Below are 20,816 nucleotides of genomic sequence, written 5' to 3'. Positions count from 1 at the left end.
CCCAACTTTGAAAACCACAGCTAGGAGCTGGATACTTGGAATGTGAGCCCTAACCACATGAGCACTATAATACTTAATCGTACGACAAATTGTGAAAATAGCTGATCTACAATATCACAATGAAGTGTTGTGAGCTTGAAGATCTTGCTATTTTTGAAAATATTACCAAGATGGGGGACGCCAGGTTTATGTGGTTAAACCTGATGCTACCAGAGCTCACTCTGATCACGTCTCGGACTCCAAAGACTTGGATTTATTAGTTGTCCGTTCAGTTAATCATTAAAAAAAGAAATCATGAAATTTCCAGTTGGCTTCCATTGACACACGGTAAAGTCTTTGCCACATGAAGTGATTTCACCACGTGGTGAGCTGACGTGCCCGTCTTCCTCCCTGCAGGCTAGTGGCTCATCCGATGAGTGGTCTGATGGAACAACATACGACTACAGAGAAGCCACGTCGGCCTTGTCGGGCCCCCATGGTGATCATGGTGTCTGTGTGTACATCACTCCTACTGGAGGTCGCGTCAGGACGGAATGCCACGCCTTGGTAGATGGAGCCATATGTTACACTTCCACTGCATCTCAGAGTAAGACTGAGTGTGTGTGTGTTTGTATAAAATAATTGTATTTTTTTAATCCTAAAACGATTATTCTAATTCATTATTAATAGTTTTTCTGACATCCCTAGTGTGTGTTTGTGTGTAGTCACTAGCCTATTCATATAACACAGTAGGTGAGTAGGGCTGGGCAATATGACTTTAATCAATATCATGATTATTTCAAACCTTTGCCTCGTTTACGATTAATTAACAGTTTATAAAACATTTAAAATAGCAGATCAATGCATCATAATATCAGCATTTTTTGTACGAGTAACGTCACCATTGTACAATGAAGTACATTACACAGATTAATTGATCTAGCCCAGGGCTCCCAAACTGTGGTGCGTGAACACCCTCTAGGGGGTGCGTGACATGAAAAGGGTAATGGCGGGTTTATGGTGTTATTTAACACAAACGGCAAAATATGGTAAACCACTGTTGTAAAGATAGAGCAGGTAGGCCCAGGCCGTAGCGTAACGGTCTGGGCACCGGACTGGTAATCCAGTCGCAGTGTGCCGCGGGTTCGACTCCCGGACCCGACACGGCCTTTACTGCATGTCATCCCCCCATCTCTCTCCCGTTTCCTGTCAGCCTACTGTCTGTCCCTTCAAAAATCAATAAAAGGCGTAAGCCGCAAAAAAATATCTTAAAAAAAAAAAAAGATAGAGCAGGTACGGGAGTATACAGCAGCTGCATGTCTCTCAGTGCAGTGACATTCTGTCAGCTAGGTCAGGAGGTAACAGGGGGTGCACGCCACTGCACGGCCAAAAACGTTTGGGTACCACTGATCTAGTCGATTAGAAAAACTAAATATGATTTTATTTTTTTTGATATACAAAATGCTTCTTGATTATTTGATTAACCTATATGATTACATTTAGTAATTTACACTCTCAATTTGAGTTATTCCATTACCATTGAATTGATCTTTCTTTTGCTGAACTCTGCAAAGCAAAGACAAAACATTTGTGTTTAGTATTTGACCCATTTCCATGTATGTTTCATGACAGTAACTGTACTCCCATGTGTTTCTGTGAATCAGGGGCGAAGCTTCAGGTGACCCCAGTGTCCAAGTCCTGTCCCCGTGCCAGTGGTTTGTCCCAGTGGGTGCAGTACGAGGACCACTGTTACGCCTTCGACATGAGCTTTTACAACTATACCGTTTACAACATGGAGGCAGCCAGGGACATCTGTCAGAGTCTGGGTGAGGCACTTTGAGCTTTTTGGCCATTAGTCGGGCTTAATCTGTTAATATGAAGCAATTGTTGTCCATCCTTTTCCCTTAACATGACCTGAATGTGTTTTTTTATTTACTGTATATGTTTTGACAGATGCTCATCTGCTTACAATAAACACCAAAGAAGAGAACGACTTTGTGTTGAAGTACATGTCAGAAAATCCTCTCATCACTAGGCGCATATGGCTGGGGATATACCTGGACAAGCAAGGTAAAGTCCAGAAAACAACAAGGATGTCTACGTGACAGCATCAACCAGCCAATGCGGTATTCCACACCTCATTTAACCATGTAACTCATGACTGAAGAAGTAGCACATCACCCATTCGGTTGTTGGCCCTTGAGTTTGATGTGGTTTTTGTATATATTGTAAGTAATTTTTTTACACGTTCAAAAAAACACTGGAATGAAACTGGGTTTGATTAAAAAAAATCACAATCACTCGTCCTACAACAATTTCTGAGTAGGTGTGCGAAAGGTCATAGAGAAGTGTATGTTTAAAATTGTTGTCTGTGCACCAGGGCTTTTAATGTATAATCCTTACAATTGTTTTACCTTCTCATTTTGACCATATTTTACTCTCAACCTCACTCATCCCTGCTCTGTCCTACCTCTCCCATGACCATCACAGGTATGCCTATTCATTCGGATCTGTCCTTCTCTAACTGGGAGAGTGGGGAGTCTGTGTCTGGGGGGAAGTCGTCGGAGCCCCCCTGTGCTGTCATGGTGTCTGCAGAAGGAGGCAAGTGGTACCGTGTCAGCTGCGAAGGGAGCCACAGCCGTGTGGTCTGCAAAATAGCAGCAAGTGAGTGCGACTTGGCCTGATCAAATGCTCTACAGATACACTGAAATCCTCAATGTTAGTGTGTCCATTTGGTCACATTTGTAACACTCAGATTTTAAAGTGTACAGGCGCCTCTCTTGGTCCTGGTGCACTCCGGGGGAATTAAGGGTTGACTGCTTTCTGACTGTGTGTGTTTGGTTTTCAGATTCTAGAGCCTCTCCAGTGGCTCTGGGTTTCTTAATACTGGTTGTTCTAGCTCTCCTGACAGCCATCGGCTTCATTATATACAAGAAGAACAGAGCCGGCTACTTCTCCTCTGCTGTTCGCTATAAGAGGACTGAAGATGAAGCTGACACCACCAGTATTATGACAGGAGCTGATGCAGACGATTAATTACCCTCAGGAAACAAATTATGTGCCTGCTCAGTTTATATTTTAATATTTGCAGCAACAGCAAACGAAGCCTGCCTTTAAAAAAAACAGTATATACGTATATTTATTTAACTGACAAATTTCTAGAATTGTCTAACACTGCATTCGTCATGAAATAATTGTGATATATTCACAATAGTTATTTTAGATTATTTAAAATGGTAATAGCTGTTTTCACCGAGGTGATTATCCTGTGATTTTAGCAGGAGAGAAGTCTTACAGTTGCATACCTGCCGTTTTTCCGTCTTAAACACCTCAAAATCAAACAACTTTCCACACTTCATCAAAATGGTATTCTGGTAGTCTATATCTCACTTACATTTAGTCATTCACTGTGTGTCCATTGTGCCATCTCCATTTTGTGTAAAAGACAAACAATGTATTGTTGAATTGCATTCCAATTACACCTGGCCCTACTTTTGAGGTTGAAATTTCAACAACCTTTTAGCAATTAAAAAAACACAGTAGCAAAATCTTTGTCAAGGATGACGGACTACGAATATAAATGCATACATACTTTTCCACAGGGGAAAAAAAGAAATCTGATATTGAATGTGTGTTGCTCTTCAGGGTAGGTTTCCACTATTGAGTTGTTTCTTCATATTTACTTCTTGCTACTGTAATAGCCAATTAATAGTGTTCAGTTGTCACAGTTTGAAAAATCTGCAATATACAGTATATTTTAGTTTAACCATTTGACTTGAAGACATGTCTGGGACATCGTCTAAGCCTTGGGAGGAATTTGAAGTGAACATGTTGGTAAAGTGTAAGTGTATATATCTAGGTTGTATATGCTGTTTTTATGTAAATCTCTTTACTATGCACTTAACTACTGAGCAAGAATGCACTTTAATATGTGACGGAGCAGCTGTGAGCTTTGAAGCACAATGACGTTTAGAGATGTTTTTCTTTATGGCTTTCTGTCTGTTAGACTGTCAATTTGCACTAGTGCTTTGCTGTGAATACTTTGTAAAGATTTGATTGTATTTTTATATAACAGTCTCGAGTACTGAACCAAAGATACTTTGAATATGAAATGTTGATAGTCTGAGACATTCCTATTGTTTTCAAGGACTGGCTCATTGGGCTCGCCACGCATATTAAGATAAGCCAAATGTTTTATTTCCACGTTTTACATTGGTCTTAAACTGGTCTATCAATTCAAATAAGATAGTTTTAGCTGCCCTCCAATAAAATGACTCGTTTTGATGGTCAAAGTGTGTTTAGATTTTGCTTCTTGTTCACATTTAAATAGTTCATATATTAGAGTATAGACCCTATATAAACCATGCCTGCCAGGTTCATTTTCCCAGTGACTGTCCAGAAATCCATTCTTGATTATGAATAGAATACTGAAGTCCTAATGTAAAAACAAAATGTCCCATTCACAATCAGACTAACTTTAAAGAAGGTGCTTTTTATTTTGGAGGACTTTGGCTCTCCCCCTCCCCCTTTTAGTCATGCCAATTCTCCCATGCAGACGTGACCCTCATACAGGTTGACCTTTGGGAGCTAATTCTCCCATGCAGACGCTAGCATGGTTTCGTCCTCTGATTCGGGTTCTTGGAAACGCCCCCCAGCCACTGCGTTAGTTTTACTGAGGTTAAGGTTAGGTATAGTTTTACTGAGGTTAAGGTTAGGTTTAGGTATAGTTTTACTGAGGTTAAGGTTATGTTTAGGTGTAGGCTGTCAATCAGTGACTGGCCAGTCACAGCGCACCCTCAACGTCACTCTGTACTCAACCCGAGGACAAAACCATGCTCGCCATGCAGACAGGTGACCCCCATACAGGTTGACCTTTAAGAGCCAATTCTCCCATGCAGACAGGTGACCCCCATACAGGTTGACCTTTAAGAGCCAATTCTCCCATGCAGACAGGTGACCCCCATACAGGCTGACCTCTACGGCGTCTACGCCAAACCTCAACGATAGCCGATCTGAGTTCATCTTTCACTGGGTCATTTTGCCGAATGTTCAACCCAAAATGGGGTAAATTAGGTAAACTAAGTTTAAATAGCCACTAAACTAGGGGACTGAAGATGGTGTGTTGCAAAGTGATATTTGTCTAATTTGACCACATTTCTGAAAATACACAATCAAGTTTCAGAAACTTGGCATCCATGGACAGGCTCTGTGGCAGACAATCAGAACACTTTCTCAAGCAGCTGAAAGAGGCAGCCAGTGGATCTGGATTAAAAGGAAAGACCCTTGCTGGGCTATAAGAACATGACCCCACCCCACCACACACGCATCTGAGAACTCCATTCAAACCCCTCAAACATGAGGGCATATGAGGTATGCGGTCAGCTGTATGGCTGGCTCAGGGAAGAGGACGCCCCTGCCTTGCATAGTCCCATGGGAGGCAAATCTCAATGATTGGGCATGGGACACAAGCTAAGGCTTGATCACCCTTTAGCTGGCCACCTTTGATGAGGGTGTATAGTGTTGGAAGGCCGAAACACCCACTGATTCAAAGGCACACTACTGAGGATGTGTCCCAAAATTGACATCATACCCTAGTTAAGAAATACACCTAATGCCACTCTTCAAGGCAATCTCATGTGAGCCCACACCATCTATTGGCACAATTGACAGTCTTAACATCACGTCCCGTGTTTTATGATTCTGTCTAATTTTACCACATTTCTGAAAATACAATCAAGTTTCAATAATTTGATTGGACTGCAATGAAGAAAGCTTGATTGCGCCAAGTATTACATATTTCTCATTTGCATAGTCTGTGTGCAAGTAGCTGGGACCACCTACATATCTGAAGGGTCCAATGTTTCCAGCTACTGTATATCGAATCGATTCTTGATTTAAGCACCCCAGAAGTTATCTCTGCACAGCAATGCATCCTCAGACAAATGATAGTTCCTCTGAAATTAGACCACCATATTACACATAAAATCTAATCTTTATTGCAATAATAAAATATTTAACTCAGAGCATTACAAAGCGCACACAAATGTCAGATAAATACAATGGTGAAAACCAAAATATTTTTCAATCAATTCATGGGAATGCACGATGCAGATGCCCAGGTATGCCCATGAACGCCACCAATAAGGAAGTCACATTTCCACAGGCCATCAATGCACTGGCCTTTTAAGTTTCACCTGTTGCCACTGACTTTAGTTACATGATTAAAGCATGTGCATAAACAAGGTAGTTTAAAGGCATAATGCAGTCTGCCACCATCAATCCCTCTGTCCAACATTTGCTGAATCCACACTGACTCTCTCCCAGTCATATTAATCATCTTCAAGGTCATCATCCAAGTCAGAAAAGTCAATCGATGGCCTGTTGTCCACTACTACCTCATCATCGTCCGATTCTCCAGGTAATCCTGCAAAGGAGAGGAATATGTCAAACAAGAACCTACAGTCCGACTCCTACATGCAAATACATTTTAATTTGAAATACAGTCAAACACTCAAGGAAAGCCATTTAAAACAGTAAGTGAACTTGTATAGTTAATAGTTACATAAGAACATAAGAACTCCAGGTGAATAAGTGATGATATAATTAAAACGTCTATACACAGTATCCTGTGTGGAGTCTACAAGGTTTGGCCACGATATTTCAACAAAAGCTTGTATATTTGCTGCTGGTAACAGTACTGTTCTTATTTTTAGATATTTGTAACATATTGACTCCAAAAAATTCATGAAGGCAATCCTAATGATCCTTTGTGTAGTTTGATAGGGAGAAAAATGGTTGGAGGCCAAAATGCTGATGGCATTACATTTTTTAAGTAAGTAAGCACTTGTATGCTTTCAAACAAAAGGATTGCGACGTACTTTCAACATGGATGTCCAGGTATTCATCAAGACTCGCCAAGAGGGGGGATAACTGGGCGAGAGGGGGGGAAAATATTTTCAAAGATATGAAATTCTACCACATTTTATCCTTTACATCCAATACATTCATAACACCTTATGTTAAAATAATCTTTGCTTCAATGTGAAGTAGAGCAGAATTTGGTGTGGAAGGTGCAGATTTGGCATTCAATTTAATTATGATTCACCAGTTAACATTCTCATTCTGAATAATGATTCAAGCAGTCAGTTGGATAAATTATTAGTCAGTTGGATATTACATTTGATTTGTAGTTTAATGAAGATAACGAATGGACCCTGAAGCCGCCTCATGAATGTCAGTCTCACAGTGTCCAATAGCAGATCTACAAGCTCACACAAAGCTTCACATGGCAACATAGTGAGCATGAGCTTGTAGATCTGTTGAGTGCTTATAGATCAGCCATTTTCAATTGTGGCCTTGTAGACTGGGTTAAATAAACATTGAAGATTTTACTGCAGAGTAAACTGAGAATGTGCCAGATGTCTGCTTTCAAAATACTAGGTGCATTCTTTATGACTTGTTGATCTCAGTCTTTATCTCCAGTACAGTTGGCCTTTATCTCCAGTAGCTTTAGCCTAGTCATGTTGCATGCAGTTCAATGAGACTTTTCCCCCAGAAAACAAAACGGCTATAATAGATTATGTAATGTCACTGCATCGATGCAGAATAGTCTGCATCGCGATGCATCTTTACTCAATTTCCACAACTCTGATGCATTAGTCTATACAACAATGTGGAGACAATGAATGGCCGGGTTTCCCTCCAGTAAGAAGGCTGCCTTTAGTTCCGGGCGTTTCCCCAACGCCCACGTAACTGCCTCTCTCAACACATCGCTAAGCAGTAGCTTAACCGGTTGGAGCTGTCCTATCAATCGATGCCAGACTAACCCATTATTCCGCCCAACATCCTTTAACAAGTGGGATTATACTCGGCCCATCAATAAATAAATGCTGAAAATCAACAAGCTTTAAGCGCTGTTGTTAAGCGAGTGCACCATACTTTCTATATCAATGTTGGCTAGAATATGATGATAAGACGGTGTACTGTGGATCTTTTGGAATGAAAGGTCAGGTGCACGTGCACACTGCACACACTCATGCATATACACTTGCACATGAGCGAAATAACGCATTTAATATGTATATGTATTTAATGTGTTTAACACATTGACAAGTATTCTCATCAATTCAAATCCAACAGTTGTCTGCCATTGACAAGTATACTGTTTTATATTGATTAAGTTAGGTCCTGGTCGTATGCCACATAATATGATTAGCACTGGGTTGCTAATCCGATCAAGTAAACAGGCAATGACTCTGGAAACAAAACAAACTTCAGTTGTTTTTGCGTTTCAAAACAAAAAGTACAGTAGCCTGTTAATATAATTACACGTACAGTAGAATGTGCCGTATGGGTTCTCACTCCGGCTTCATCCGAGAACCTCTGTTCATAGAGATGCAGAAGCACCACCAGGTAGAGACCGCTGCGGATAAATTCATACTCCGACTGAGGAAGGAGAACAAAGTCAAGGTTACATCACACCACCCTCTACACTGCATATTCAGACAACACTCTACACTGCAGGCCGTCTGTGGGACCATATTCAGACAACCCTCTACACTGCAGGCTGTCTGTGGGACCATATTCAGATAACCCTCTACACTGCAGGCCGTCTGTGGGACCATATTCAGACAACCCTCTACACTGCAGGCCGTCTGTGGGACCATATTCAGACAACCCTCTACACTGCAGGCCGTCTGTGGGACCATATTCAGACAACCCTCTACACTGCAGGCCGTCTGTGGGACCATATTCAGACAAAAGGACACATATCCAATCCATCCTACAAAGATAGAAATGCAGCTGTCAGGCAGAAATGTGTCCAAAACGGACATTGCGCCAGTCAGATCGGCATAGATATGCGAGGGTCGTGTACTTTTGTATGCCGCTGTAGTATGAAGTAGGGCATTAATCCATTTAGGCCTGACGTCGAAATTTAAAAAATGTCTTCTAAATCATGACAATTTTCTGAAAAACCTCATGTTTCTATATCAGTGGTGCTCAATATTTCATGTCAAGGACCCCAAAGATTATATGTAATTGGCCGCCGACCCCCATCTGAAAACATGTTGTTCCAGGAACCTTCCAGAAGCAAAGATTAAAGTTAAAAATGTTCGCTGTGAAAGAATATATATTCAAAGATTTGCGCCACATTTTCATGATTACAAAAAAAATAGCAGACCTACAAGCTCGTAGCGTAGCTAAAGCATAACATAATGCTTAAAACACCAAAAAGGGGTTCCCGCCCTTAATAAAAAATACAAAAAAACAAGGTTTCTGCCAGGCAGCGGCAATGCATTTGATATTTATGAACACTTCCATTTGATTAAACAACAAAACATTCAGTACAACTTGGACAACAGGAAAACATAAGATAAAAGGATGCTCACCTGCTCGTGCACCCTGTGCAATTCATGAATGTTAAAGTTCTCTATGTTTAGATGCAGCTTCTCCTTGCAGAGTTCACATGTTGTGAGAGCCTCAAGACCTGCACCTGAAGAGTTCAAAGACACATACTTGTACAATAAATGACAGTGTAATGCAGTCTGGAGACTCTGGACCAGAGCTAGGACAGCACTAACTCAGTGTAATGCAGTCTGGATCCGGGCTGGGACAACAGTAATGCAGTGTGAAGCAGCACTTGGACAGCACTAATGCAGTATAATGCAGTGTAGCGCAACACTGGACAGCACTAAAATGCAGTATAATGCAGTGTGGAGTAGCACTGGGACAGCGCAATGCAGTTTGTACTAGTGCGCAGGGCAGTGAGACCAGCTCGTGGTTATTAGCCATATGATTGCAGCATCCAGCGTTGAGACAGGATAATGAGTATCTAATATCCCAATTGCTTCCAAAGCCATCTTCGGAAGAAAATAAATTGCCGTGATGTAACAAAAGCCAGCATGCAGCATTCTGAGTACCTGAACTGATTTTGGAGTGGAGCCAGGTCTTGATGCATTCCTGGTGGACGTACTGCAGGCTACCGTTGCATCGGCACGGCTCAATCAGTGGGTTGGAGGCCGAATCCTCCCCCATCTGGCAGATACGACAGAGATCACCTTCATCCTCGTCAGATTCCTCCAGCAGCAGCCTACAGCAGGAACAAGTGGTTAAATAATCTAGAAAGAAACCTTGGGACTAGAAATGATGTGCATGAAACGGGGTGTAGAAAACAGAATGTCAGACCTCTCCTGGATCTTGCGGAGCCTCTCGGGATCTCTGGAAGACACAGGCTTGTCCTTCTCCCGCGCCTCAGCTTGGCTCCTGTCCACTGCAGCAAATGCATTGTCATACACAGTGACTGTGGGGGTTGCAGAGCTTACATACCCATGATCCCTGAAGGTAGTACGCATTGACTGCATGTAAACCCTGTTGGAAGCAGCAAGACTAGAGACCGTCACGCCAGATGCTCCGCCCGCTTCCTCATCCTCTTTTTCTTCCTCATCCTCCTCGTCGTCCTCATCATCCTCGCTTGGTGCTTTATGCTCGGGGTCCTCCCACCTTCTGTGTGTATGCTGACGACCAGCTGAAGCCTCTTTTATACCGTCACTGGTTCCCTCGCTCGGCGGTGGGGGGGGTGGAGGAGCAGAGCGATTACGGAGGTAGGAGGAGAACCAGGTAGCGTGTCCTCCGCTGTCTCCATCCGAGCGAGGTGTATCGAAGAAGCGTCTGCGTAACCTGTGCGATGTCAATTGTTGGGGAGTGTCGGACTCCGGCGTTGCAACGTCAGCAGGCGTATTGGGGGCGTCGAAGAAACGTCGGCGTAGCCTATATGAGGCCAGGTGCTGGGCCGCATCAGGCTCCGGTGTCACCACATTGGGTGTTCTGGCCGCAGTCTCCACCCCCGCCGTCGGGCCGCCATCCGAGTCGAAGGAGCGAGAGCTAGAGGACCCGCTGGATGACCCGCCAGACGAGTCTTGGCTGGAGCGCCGGGAAAAGATACGAGACAGGAGGGAGCGGCGGCCCTCTGGCTCCGCCCCTACAGGGGCCGGCCGCTGTGCGGCGGGGGCAGCAGTACCTACAGGGGCCAGCCTCTGGGGGGCAGCAGTGGTCCTCTGTGCGGCGGGGGCAGCAGTGGGCTGGGGCTTGGAGGGGCTGGGGTCTCGTTTGGCCAGGGGAGGTGTACACCAGGAGCTACGAGAAGAGGAGGGTGACCTCGCTGACCTGGCCACGGTGGGGGAGACTGGCTTTCTAGTCTGCTCCTGGGATGAGCGGAGGCTGGAGGAGGTGGTGGAGGAGGAGGAGCGCAGGCTGGAGGAGGTGGTGTAGGAGGAGGGGGTGGAGGTGTAGGAGGAGGGGGTGTGGGCGGTGGTTCTGGCACTGTGGTCAAGTGATGGGAAGTAACGCGGACGGTAGCTTTCTCTGGCCGTGGAGGTTGAAGAGGAGTAGATGGGCTCTTTGGGCCGCGCCCCCTGAGCGTAACTGGAGGTCAGCCTGTCGGGCTCATCTGGAACGAGGGGAAGAGAACAGTGCAGCGTGAAATGACCATGAATGTGTTGACTGTGCATGCTTCTAAAGTCTAAAACAGCATTAGCATATTTCCCTACACAGTGAGGTCAATCCAGGGCTCCTACGCCTGCTCTCTCCCAGACTGGACAGATGGGAACTATATCTGCTCTCTTCCGGCTCTCTCAAATGACGGTTTAGAACGTCTCTCCTCGTCAAAAGCGGCTTTGAGGATGGGCTGGAGTAAGACGTTGAAGATGGGGAGAGGGTTGAGCTATACGACCGCCACGAACTTGGTTTTTCACCTGGGAGTTTAGAAGAGAAAATAGATCAACAGTTGAGCATCTTTGACATAAACTCCCTTCATGTAATAAAAATTAAAGGGAATAGGCTTGCTTTACATTATCTCCAATTTTGCTAGTTATAGGAGTGACATAGGACACTCCTATCATCATGATGTAAAATAGGCACTATGACGTAAAATTGTCCATTCATGGTCAATGGGAATTTAATGTTTGTGTAGGACAAGGTTTGTGCCCATACACCAAAAGCTAGACATAGGAGGGACTAGCGCCCCTCAAAAAAAAAACAATCAGTTCTACCGTACCTGTGCCGATATTGGAGTAGGTGGGTGCCGTTAACGAGTTAGAGCTTGTCCTCGTGTCTCGGCCGCTGTAGGACAGTTTGGCACGTTTAAAGTCTCCATCATCATTCGCTTTTAGCAGCCCCGAGTATATCCCCGTTCTCCTCTCAGAGTCCGTCTTTAGAGAGAGAGCGAGAGAGATTAAAAAAAATTAAGCCACAATCATAGAGAATTTTGAAGAGAGCGCAGGCAGCGTGGAATGGATGGAGAAAAGTGTCATGAATGATTTGTGACAGAACGGTACCAGAGGGGGTGAGATGAGTGATTTGTGACAGAAGGGTACCAGAGGGGGTGAGATGGCAGCCACGCTGTACAGCTGGGAAACGGTGGCACTGACCAAAAGACAGGAGGCGGAGCTGGAGGTGGCAGAATTGAGGACGCTATGATTCTCATTAGGAGTGACAATGACCGACGGGTTCAGAAATGACTACATTAGATGATCAGCCCAGGTTAGAGGGTTTGGGGATAACACAAGAGGTGAGGTTGAGATGGTTTAAACATGTGCAGAGGAGAGATGAGAGCAACATTGGGAGAAGGATGCTGAAGATTGAGCTGCCAGGCAAGAGTAGAAGAGGAAGGCTAAACTGAGGTTTATGGATTCGGTGAGAGAGAACATGGAAGGAGTGTGACCGAGGAAGACGCAGAGAACAGAAGCAGATGGAAACAGATGATCCGTTGTGGCGACCACGATGGGAATTAGCCGAAAGAAGCCTACAGTTACATTTTCAGTTACATGGAAACATTTTACTGGTCATTTTTAAAGAGATGTCCATGTTCAAAAAGAGGGCTTCCTTTGTCTTATAATATACAAATAACATTCTAAGCACCTGTTTAGTCCTGCTGCTGGCAGGGGATTCAGCCCACAACCAGTCGCGCGATGAATTCAAAGTAGGAAGCGGCTCCAACCAGGGTGGACTCTCTTCGATCAGGTTACGGAAACGCTAGAGCGGAGAGAGTTGACGTTTTCTGTGTGTGTGTAAGTCATATTAAAGTCTACATTGACCTATATGAAATAAAGCATAGAAATGCCCAAATCAGCCCTAAGACTACTCACTCTCCGGTGGTGTTGTGAGGAGGTATAAGGGACTAGTTGGGTTGTGAGGGGGGGACCAAGGGACTGGTTGGGTTGTGAGGGGGTACCAAGGGACTGGTTGGGTTGTGAGGGGGTACCAAGGGACTGGTTGGGTTGTGAGGGGGTACCAAGGGACTGGTTGGGTTGTGAGGGGGTACCAAGGGACTGGTTGGGTTGTGAGGGGGTACCAAGGGACTGGTTGGGTTGTGAGGGGGTACCAAGGGACTGGTTGGGTTGTGAGGGGGTACCAAGGGACTGGTTGGGTTGTGAGGGGGTACCAAGGGACTGGTTGGGTTGTGAGGGGGTACCAAGGGACTGGTTGGGTTGTGAGGGGGTACCAAGGGACTGGTTGGGTTGTGAGGGGGTACCAAGGGACTGGTTGGGTTGTGAGGGGGTACCAAGGGACTGGTTGGGTTGTGAGGTGGTACCAAGGGACTGGTTGGGTTGTGAGGGGGTACCAAGGGATTGGTTGGGTTGTGAGGGTGTACCAAGGGACTGGTAGGGCTGTTGTGAGATGGTACGAAGTGTCTGAGTAGGGGTTGTCATGAGATTGCACCTGCTGAACAGGGAACCAGCTATATAAGCAAGCTATATGCAGCAGCAACAGTGAACATCCTCCCCCGCCGGCTTCCCACCCGTAAACGTGGCCAGGCCAGGTTGTGTTTGTTGGAACACCCAGCCAAGCTGGAGGCACTGCCCCAGAAATAGAAAACAATTTAGCATCAAATTAACATTTCCATTAGGCCTACAGCATTAGCAAACTAGTGTATCGTGATAATCCTCAATGAGTTCAGTTTCCAAATGTCAAACCATTTTAACCGTACACCGTAAATACGGTCTACAAAAGTCAATATCAGTGATAAATAAAGTCACAGAGCAATCACTTGTCAACTCAGCCTGGACTATTCTGGAAAGTGCAGGATGACCAGCAAACACTTAAGCCCGATTTATACTTTGTCGTACAGTGGTGTCACGTGTTGAAGATAGCAGATCTACAAGCTTATAACACGTTGCAATGCAATACGTTGAGAGTTGTACTGTACATGTGCTGTTTCGGCAAGTAACACAGACACCAACAAATTTTAAATCAGGCGTCAGGCCAAGCTAGTAACTCTATCTTATGAGACAGCCCTTGACAAGCAGTGGAGCTGAAACGCACATGCTGTCAGGCCAGGAATCTGGGCTGACCTATTAAAAGACACACTAAAGTGACTGCTACTCCTGTTGGGAGTCGGGACACCACAGATCAAGTATTTAGCTGCAGTACTCCAGGCCCAGGGTGAAGTTACTAGAAGAATGTGCTCTCTCTGTGGTAGCTTCTCGAACACTGATGGCTGCTGACATGCTTACAAAACATGGGACTACTGTCTAGCCTAATTGATGGCTGCATGTCTATTATTTATCATTAACAATTTTCACAATAGCCACATCTATGTAGCATATTATTCTAGATAAGATATGCCTTGATTGATGTCAACATTGCATTATTACAAATAGTTTTGTTTAATTGTTTCATGCTTGACTTAAATGCCTATTGTCATTAGCCTACCTGTTGGCATAGGTCTGGTTTGAATGGCGTGGAGGCCCGGCTAGGGAGGCGGTCACTGGTCAGCACCCTGTCCCTACTACTATATAGCCTAGTGGAGCTCAGTGGAGAGGTGTAGGTTGAAGGAGAGGTGTAAGACGTTCTGGACCTAGACACGGAGAACGGAAGTCCACGAGGCCTGGAATCCATGACTAATGGTCTGCTGGAAGACAAAGACAACAGACAACCACGAACATCATCACTACAGAAATGATCACTTGTAGCGATCACTGCATGTGCATGAACGCCGAAAGAAAATATGAGCAACCACCACCACAGAATGAAACATGCGTCTTTGAATAGAAATCTTGTTGAAGTGCCTCTGTCAGTAACCACAAAAAATACTTCCAAGATATTGGTCTGTGAAGAAAGACATATCAATGCAGTCTAAACATGGGATTCTGTGCAAACACCGTCTATATGCCCATTGCCCAATGCCCATGCATACTAGTGAGTAATGCATGCCAACCTGAACTGAAACCGTAGATGTATCCCTAGACAGAAAACCCATATGAATCCCTTCATCATAGCAGACTTAAGTCTAGGGCAGTGGTTTTCAATCATTTTCATGTCAAGGTCCATTATTTGTTCAGCAAAAACTAACAAATATTTTGTTGTTGTTGTTAGATAACCATTTTATACTCTCAATAGTTAAAGCTCTAATAAGGGTCCATTATGTTACCAACTCTCCATAATTTAGCTGGGGGACTACCTGAAACCCCCTCAAGGACCATTGGTGGTGCCTGGACCACTGGTTGAAAACCACTGGTCTAGTGTACTAGCCATCTGAATATATTCCATCCCCTCAGTTCTGAAACATGATAGGACATGATGTTTTCATTAAAGAAGTAAGCCAAGACTTTGAGTTAATGCTTCAGTTTGCTGATCCAGCCAAAGTGAGACAAGGCAAAGTGAGACAAAGACTTTATCAGCATGCTGCTATTTGGTGCTTCTAATTCAACTGCTTTACAACCGTCCTTGGACTGTGAATCTGCTAGCTATACATTAATAAACAGCTAGCAGCAAGCATGGCATTCCACGTGATACTTGAAAGATACACCAATATACTGCATTGGTGCTTTTCTTTTTCCTTTATGGTTTTACCCATTTTTTCTAATTTAGTTATTGTGCCAATGAATTCCTCCCACTGTTGGGAGGATGTATGGCCTCCATCCTAGTCCTCCTGTTCAATATTCCCCACCGACAGGTGCCCAGGCCAGGCCCCAGGTTGTACGAAGACCACCCACCCCACCCAGCTTGCAAGTCAAATGCACTGCAGTGGATTTCGAACCCCACTGAGCTTTTTTAAGTCCAACACAACATATCAAGCCCAAAGTGATCTGTTCTGTATTTCTACACTAGCTCTGGTCCAAGCTATGGACCAGAGCCATTTCTACACCTTTAATGACTTAACATACTGTAATAATCTTCACACCTTGAGGCAGAATCTACTCGATAGGAGATTGATTTTGCAGGACTTTTCTTATCAGCAGCATTAAAAGGTGCTGCATGTGACATTTTTCAATCATGCAAGCAAGCCAGCATCATGCACTGTCAAATTAATCATGTTCTTAATCCTGCAGGGTCTTATCCCACCACATTGCCTTCCGTCTGTGGGATCCCACCACATTGCCTTCTGTGGGACCCCGGACCACTTATAGAAGCAACACAACCAGTGTGTCATGAAGGCCTTTCATATTTTACTCTCTGCCTGATCGAAGCGTCAGTGAATAAACATTGTGGGTTGCAGTGATTCGGCCTTCCACAATCTCCACAGCATGAAGTTTCTCCTGCAAACAACTTCATATACATTTTTCGTTTACTGAAAATAAAAGCCACACGTTTAAAGGCTTCCCTTCCTCGCCAGTTATATCTGGTTTGATACACACCGCAAAAGCCTTATTTGTCCAACGTGGTCGTGTCTGCAAGGTAAGCCAAGTCTATATTAAACTAGAGTACAGTTTGTCAAAGCGGGGCTGAGGTTTGACGTTGCTGTCATTTTAGAAACATCGAATTGAACGTTTAGCGTGTGTATTGTATCGCAGAATGGAAGTAAACGCGATGCCCAAAGTGTATGCTATGCTGTTTAGCTTGCAGCCTCGCCAGAGCCTAGTTTCACACAACTGAGCTACATGCTATAGACATTGCCAGCGGTATCCTCCAATATCATAACCAATATCACAAACAGTACAGTCACTACACTGTCTGAAATTGATTGAATCCTCCCAAACTCCTTCCGACAAGGTTTGTTTTCACAGTGCAATACAACGGCTTGGGTTCTCACCTCTGGTTTCACTTTTCTTGTATTCGACATTGACGATATGGCGTCTTTTTGTTGACAGGGAAGTTGTGCTTTAAATAGTACTCCCTGCATCTCGTGACCACGGGCCTCGTGCATGGGCGTGGTTACAAAAATACGTTTTCTCATTGGTAGAGTCCGCATCCCATAGCCTGGAAGAATGGTCACTCGCGTCCTAATTGGCTGGTTGGTTGCAGGGCAACCTGTTTTCAGCTATTTTTATAAATTATTAATAACACAGTTTCTGATTTGTGTGAAATCATTGACAGTGATACAGGATTGCATCAACTCAACTCAGCTTTCTGAGAGTTTATAAACTTATAAATCTGCTGAAGAGCTGAAGAGAAGTGTCACAGTGTGTGTGTGTGTGTGTGTGTGTGTGTGTGTGTGTGTGTGTGTGTGTGTGTGTGTGTGTGTGTGTGCGTGTGTGTGTGTGTGTGCGTGCGTGCGCGCGCGTGTGTGTGTGTGTGTGCGTGCGCGTGCGTGCGTGTGAGTTAAGTTGGGGTGGGACTTTCCAAAGGTCACAAGAAACACCCTGGGGCAGCAACCTGCAAAGTCAGGGTAGTTCTATTAAATTATAACAGAGTGTGTGAGGAGTCTGGGCATTTTCTTTGTTTCTTCCCACAATGTTTCGGCCTGCCGATCCAATCATCCAACCATGCCAATATACAGGGTATGAGCATATACTATAATGATATCTCTTGTGTGTGTGTGTGTGTGTGTGTGTGTGTGTGTGTGTGTGTGTGTGTGTGTGTGTGTGTGTGTGTGTGTGTGTGTGTGTGTGTGTGTGTGTGTGTGTGCGCACGGCTTGGGATACACTGCCATGTCTTCCTTCTCAGAATGCATTTCTTTCATGATGATTCCAAGGGATTCGATTTCCCAAAAGTTGCGTAACTGATCTGACAGTGCCTGTTCCTCTCCGACGCTGATGTGCATCACTTCAATGTCCACAACTTCAGTTATGATATTTAGCGTGGTGACTTCTCCTTGCACCAGCCATACAAATACACTTTCCAGTGCAACTATAGTCCTTCATTCAGTCTCTCCATTTTTCCTGTGACCATTTTCCAATATTGGTCTCCGCCAATTAATTAGGACTCCTAATTCCACTGCATCCATCCCCATGATGGGTAGGCCTACATCTGCTATGGGCATTCCTTTTGCTTCTAAGTCCCTCCTTTCCGTTTGGCGCTTTAATCATAGAAGAGCTCAACTTGGGTGTTTCCAATAAATGGACATCAAATTCAATGCTTTGATTGTTCTTAATATTTCTCAAACGAGCCTTCACTTTCCTGCAGGTAATTCTCTGGGGTGTTTTGGAACCAAACACATGCATATTCAACGTTTCTTTACCTATAACTGGCAGGTTAAGTGCTCTGGAAGTCCTCTTTAATGAAACTTCAAACTTCGGGTGCTACCCCCATCTAATAGGCACCTGGCTACTTGGCTTTGCGTTGGTGCATCTATCCAAATGGTAGCTGTCTGCAGTAATAGCCTACTGTACTATTGTCAGAGTTGCTGCTACACTGCATCTGCAACACTGTGGTCAGCCGGTCTGTCGTTGCCGTGGTCGGCGCACGTCATGCGCTGTATATTGACTTCTGGGCACATGCAGGTCTCCACCAGGAGGATAGGAGAGTGTGTGATGTTTGGCAAAATGTTTAGGAGTAATTTAAACATGTTTGTGTTGTGTGTGTGTGTGTGTGTGTGTGTGTGTGTGTGTGTGTGTGTGTGTGTGTGTGTGTGTGTGTGTGTGTGTGTGAGAGAGAGACGCAACTTGGCCTGTTGTAGCGCCACCATGAGGCTGATTTGAAAACGGTCAAGTGGCATTTCTTCCTCAGCCTAGTGGGAATAGGCATGCAAGGCTTCAGAAGCCGTGGATATGCACGGCTTGGTGGGAATAGGCATGCAAGGCCTTGGATATCCTTGGATATGCTCCTGAGGAGGAGGATTCTAAAAACGACTTATAAAACCTAAAGCCTTGTTTATACTTCACTGTGCAACGGTCCTATGCTGGAAAATAGCAGATATGCAAACTCACAGCACATCTCATTCAAGACACTGAACTTGCAGATCTGCCATTTTTGCCATCCAAATGCATTATATGGTTAAATGGGCCCTAAGAGATGCAGAAATTAACTAGAAAAAGTGCCCTTCTGGGCACAGGCCTCCAGGAGGATAGGAGAGAGAGTGTGTGTGTGTGTGTGTGTGTGTGTGTGTGTGTGTGTGTGTGTGTGTGTGTGTGTGTGTCACCTATATCCCTGGTGAGATCCCAAACCTCTAGCAATCTAAATCAGAAAATTATACTAGTGGCTGATTTATTTATTTATTTTTTGCAGTAAAATGTATATTTGCCTCTGAGATGTAGTCAATACAAATATGAAATACTCAAGTACAGTACTTGAGTACTTTCCAGAAGTTTCCACCAGTGACCACCACTGTCCACTTGTCCAGTGTCTACATCAGTCTAACTAATTTTCTCCACCAGGCCGAAGGCATGGGGAGAGAGTATGTTTTGCACTCCATCCGTGTGTGTGTGTGTGTGTGTGTGTGTGTGTGTGTGTGTGTGTGTGTGTGTGTGTGTGTGTGTGTGTGTGTGTGTGTGTGTGCGTGCGTGTCCGTCCGTCCGTCCGTCCGTCCGTCCGTCCGTCCGTCCGTCCGTCCGTCCGTCCGTCCGTCCGTCCGTCCGTCCGTCCGTCCGTCCGTCCGTCCGTCCGTCCTTCCTTCCGTCTGTCCGTTACCAGCTAATCTCCGGCACCGTTGGCCCGATCCATGCCAAACTTTGCACACACACTCCCTGGATGCCAACGATGAACCTCTGCCCCACATTTTCCAGAATGGCCTGTTATAGCGCCACCAGGAGGCCGACTTTTCTAAAACAATTGTTTTGATATTACTACTCCATATTTTGTCCAATCCCGCATATCGTTACACAGTATCTCTATAGTCATGTTATCAAGACAGATCTGTCCGATATTGCATGTTCCATCCTGAAAAGATATGTTAATGACGTTTGTTTGTCTTGTGAGTTTGTTTGTTTGTTTGTTTTCCAGAAAACTAGAAGCGTTTCTTTCTATCACTGACTGTTTATCTTATCTTGTGACATTCCGGTAGGCCTATGTTAAAATAAAAATGAACCATTGGTGAATAACCAATGATGTGATGTGCTATGTATGTTCTATTACAATAGTTTCCCCAATGACAATAGACAAAGGTGAGGATGAGGATCAATTTATATCAATTTATATCATCACATACAGCTACTAAATATGTCCCACATATAAATACTACCCTGCCCAAATCAGCTCCCATTGGCATTCATTGAGTTGAGTGATTTGATTGACAGCTGACCTGACAGGCCTGCTTGACAAGCCATTGACAAGCCTGCTTACTCACCTTGTGGACGAATATCTATATTATAACTCTATGCTAATATATTTCAGCCGTGGAAAGCCTGGTGACGCGAGGTTACTCTCAGCCCAGCTCAGGCCGTGAGGTCACTGGCTTTTGACCAATGATATGCAGCTCCTGCTTGTGTGTGGTTGTTTGTGAAGGATAGCGGGTGCAGGAATTTTAAATGAATGAGGTTTACTTATTTTCTTTCTAATCCGTTTTCTATATGTCCGTGGAGAGGGAAAAATGTAAGTTAAGAGATTGGGGGCATATTGTCCACTATGGATATTAAAATAATAAAAGGAAAGGCGATTTGGTTTAATCACATTCGAAATGGCTCAAGCTCTTGTTGGGGAAATGTAGTTTATAGAGGGTATGCACATCATAAAGTGAATGGCAA

The 20,816-nt window shown here is 44.4% G+C and overlaps 2 protein-coding genes across 4 annotated transcripts in view; one reads left to right on the top strand and one right to left on the bottom strand.

Moving 5' to 3' along the window:
- ly75 (lymphocyte antigen 75) overlaps positions 1-4,287 on the top strand; it is a 31,033-nt gene extending 26,746 nt beyond the window's left edge. The window contains exons 31-35 of the mRNA XM_083789959.1: positions 397-586; positions 1,644-1,805; positions 1,933-2,049; positions 2,470-2,643; positions 2,828-4,287. Coding sequence (XP_083646085.1) covers positions 397-586; positions 1,644-1,805; positions 1,933-2,049; positions 2,470-2,643; positions 2,828-3,015 — 831 coding nt within the window. The 3' untranslated portion in view covers positions 3,016-4,287. The remainder of the gene's footprint in view (positions 1-396; positions 587-1,643; positions 1,806-1,932; positions 2,050-2,469; positions 2,644-2,827) is intronic.
- A 1,665-nt stretch (positions 4,288-5,952) lies between these two features.
- Positions 5,953-17,070, bottom strand: marchf7 (membrane-associated ring finger (C3HC4) 7). Of its 3 annotated transcripts, none has more exons than XM_083759638.1 (11): positions 17,009-17,070; positions 14,689-14,887; positions 12,895-13,008; positions 12,032-12,185; positions 11,526-11,729; positions 10,165-11,425; positions 9,900-10,069; positions 9,369-9,472; positions 8,314-8,424; positions 6,858-6,909; positions 5,953-6,403 (listed from the first exon to the last, which is right to left on the bottom strand). In XM_083759638.1, the coding sequence occupies exons 2-11, from the start codon at positions 14,872-14,874 to the stop codon at positions 6,309-6,311; spliced, it is 2,451 nt and encodes an 816-aa protein (XP_083615764.1). In that variant the 5' UTR covers positions 14,875-14,887; positions 17,009-17,070; the 3' UTR covers positions 5,953-6,308. The 3 variants fall into 3 exon arrangements, with proteins under 3 accessions (XP_083615764.1, XP_083615765.1, XP_083615766.1); XM_083759639.1 differs by having other exon boundaries at positions 14,689-14,884; positions 17,009-17,059; XM_083759640.1 differs by lacking the exon at positions 12,895-13,008.
- Between the last annotated feature and the right edge of the window lie 3,746 nt (positions 17,071-20,816).

Source organism: Protomyctophum parallelum (assembly GCF_964188405.1).
Source record: "Protomyctophum parallelum genome assembly, chromosome: 2".
Classification (NCBI taxonomy): Eukaryota; Metazoa; Chordata; class Actinopteri; order Myctophiformes; family Myctophidae; genus Protomyctophum; species Protomyctophum parallelum.
This window is presented reverse-complemented; position numbering and strand designations above follow the sequence as displayed.

Coding starts and splice junctions, on each gene's coding strand:
- marchf7 (XM_083759638.1), bottom strand. CDS start 14,874: ATGGATTCCAGGCCTCGTGGACTTCCGTTCTCCGTGTCTAGGTCCAGA. Junction 8,425..9,368: donor TGCACAGGGTGCACGAGCAG/GTGAGCATCCTT, acceptor CTCCTTCCTCAG/TCGGAGTATGAATTTATCCG. Junction 6,910..8,313: donor CCCATACGGCACATTCTACT/GTACGTGTAATT, acceptor CCTCTCGCCCAG/TTATCCCCCCTCTTGGCGAG.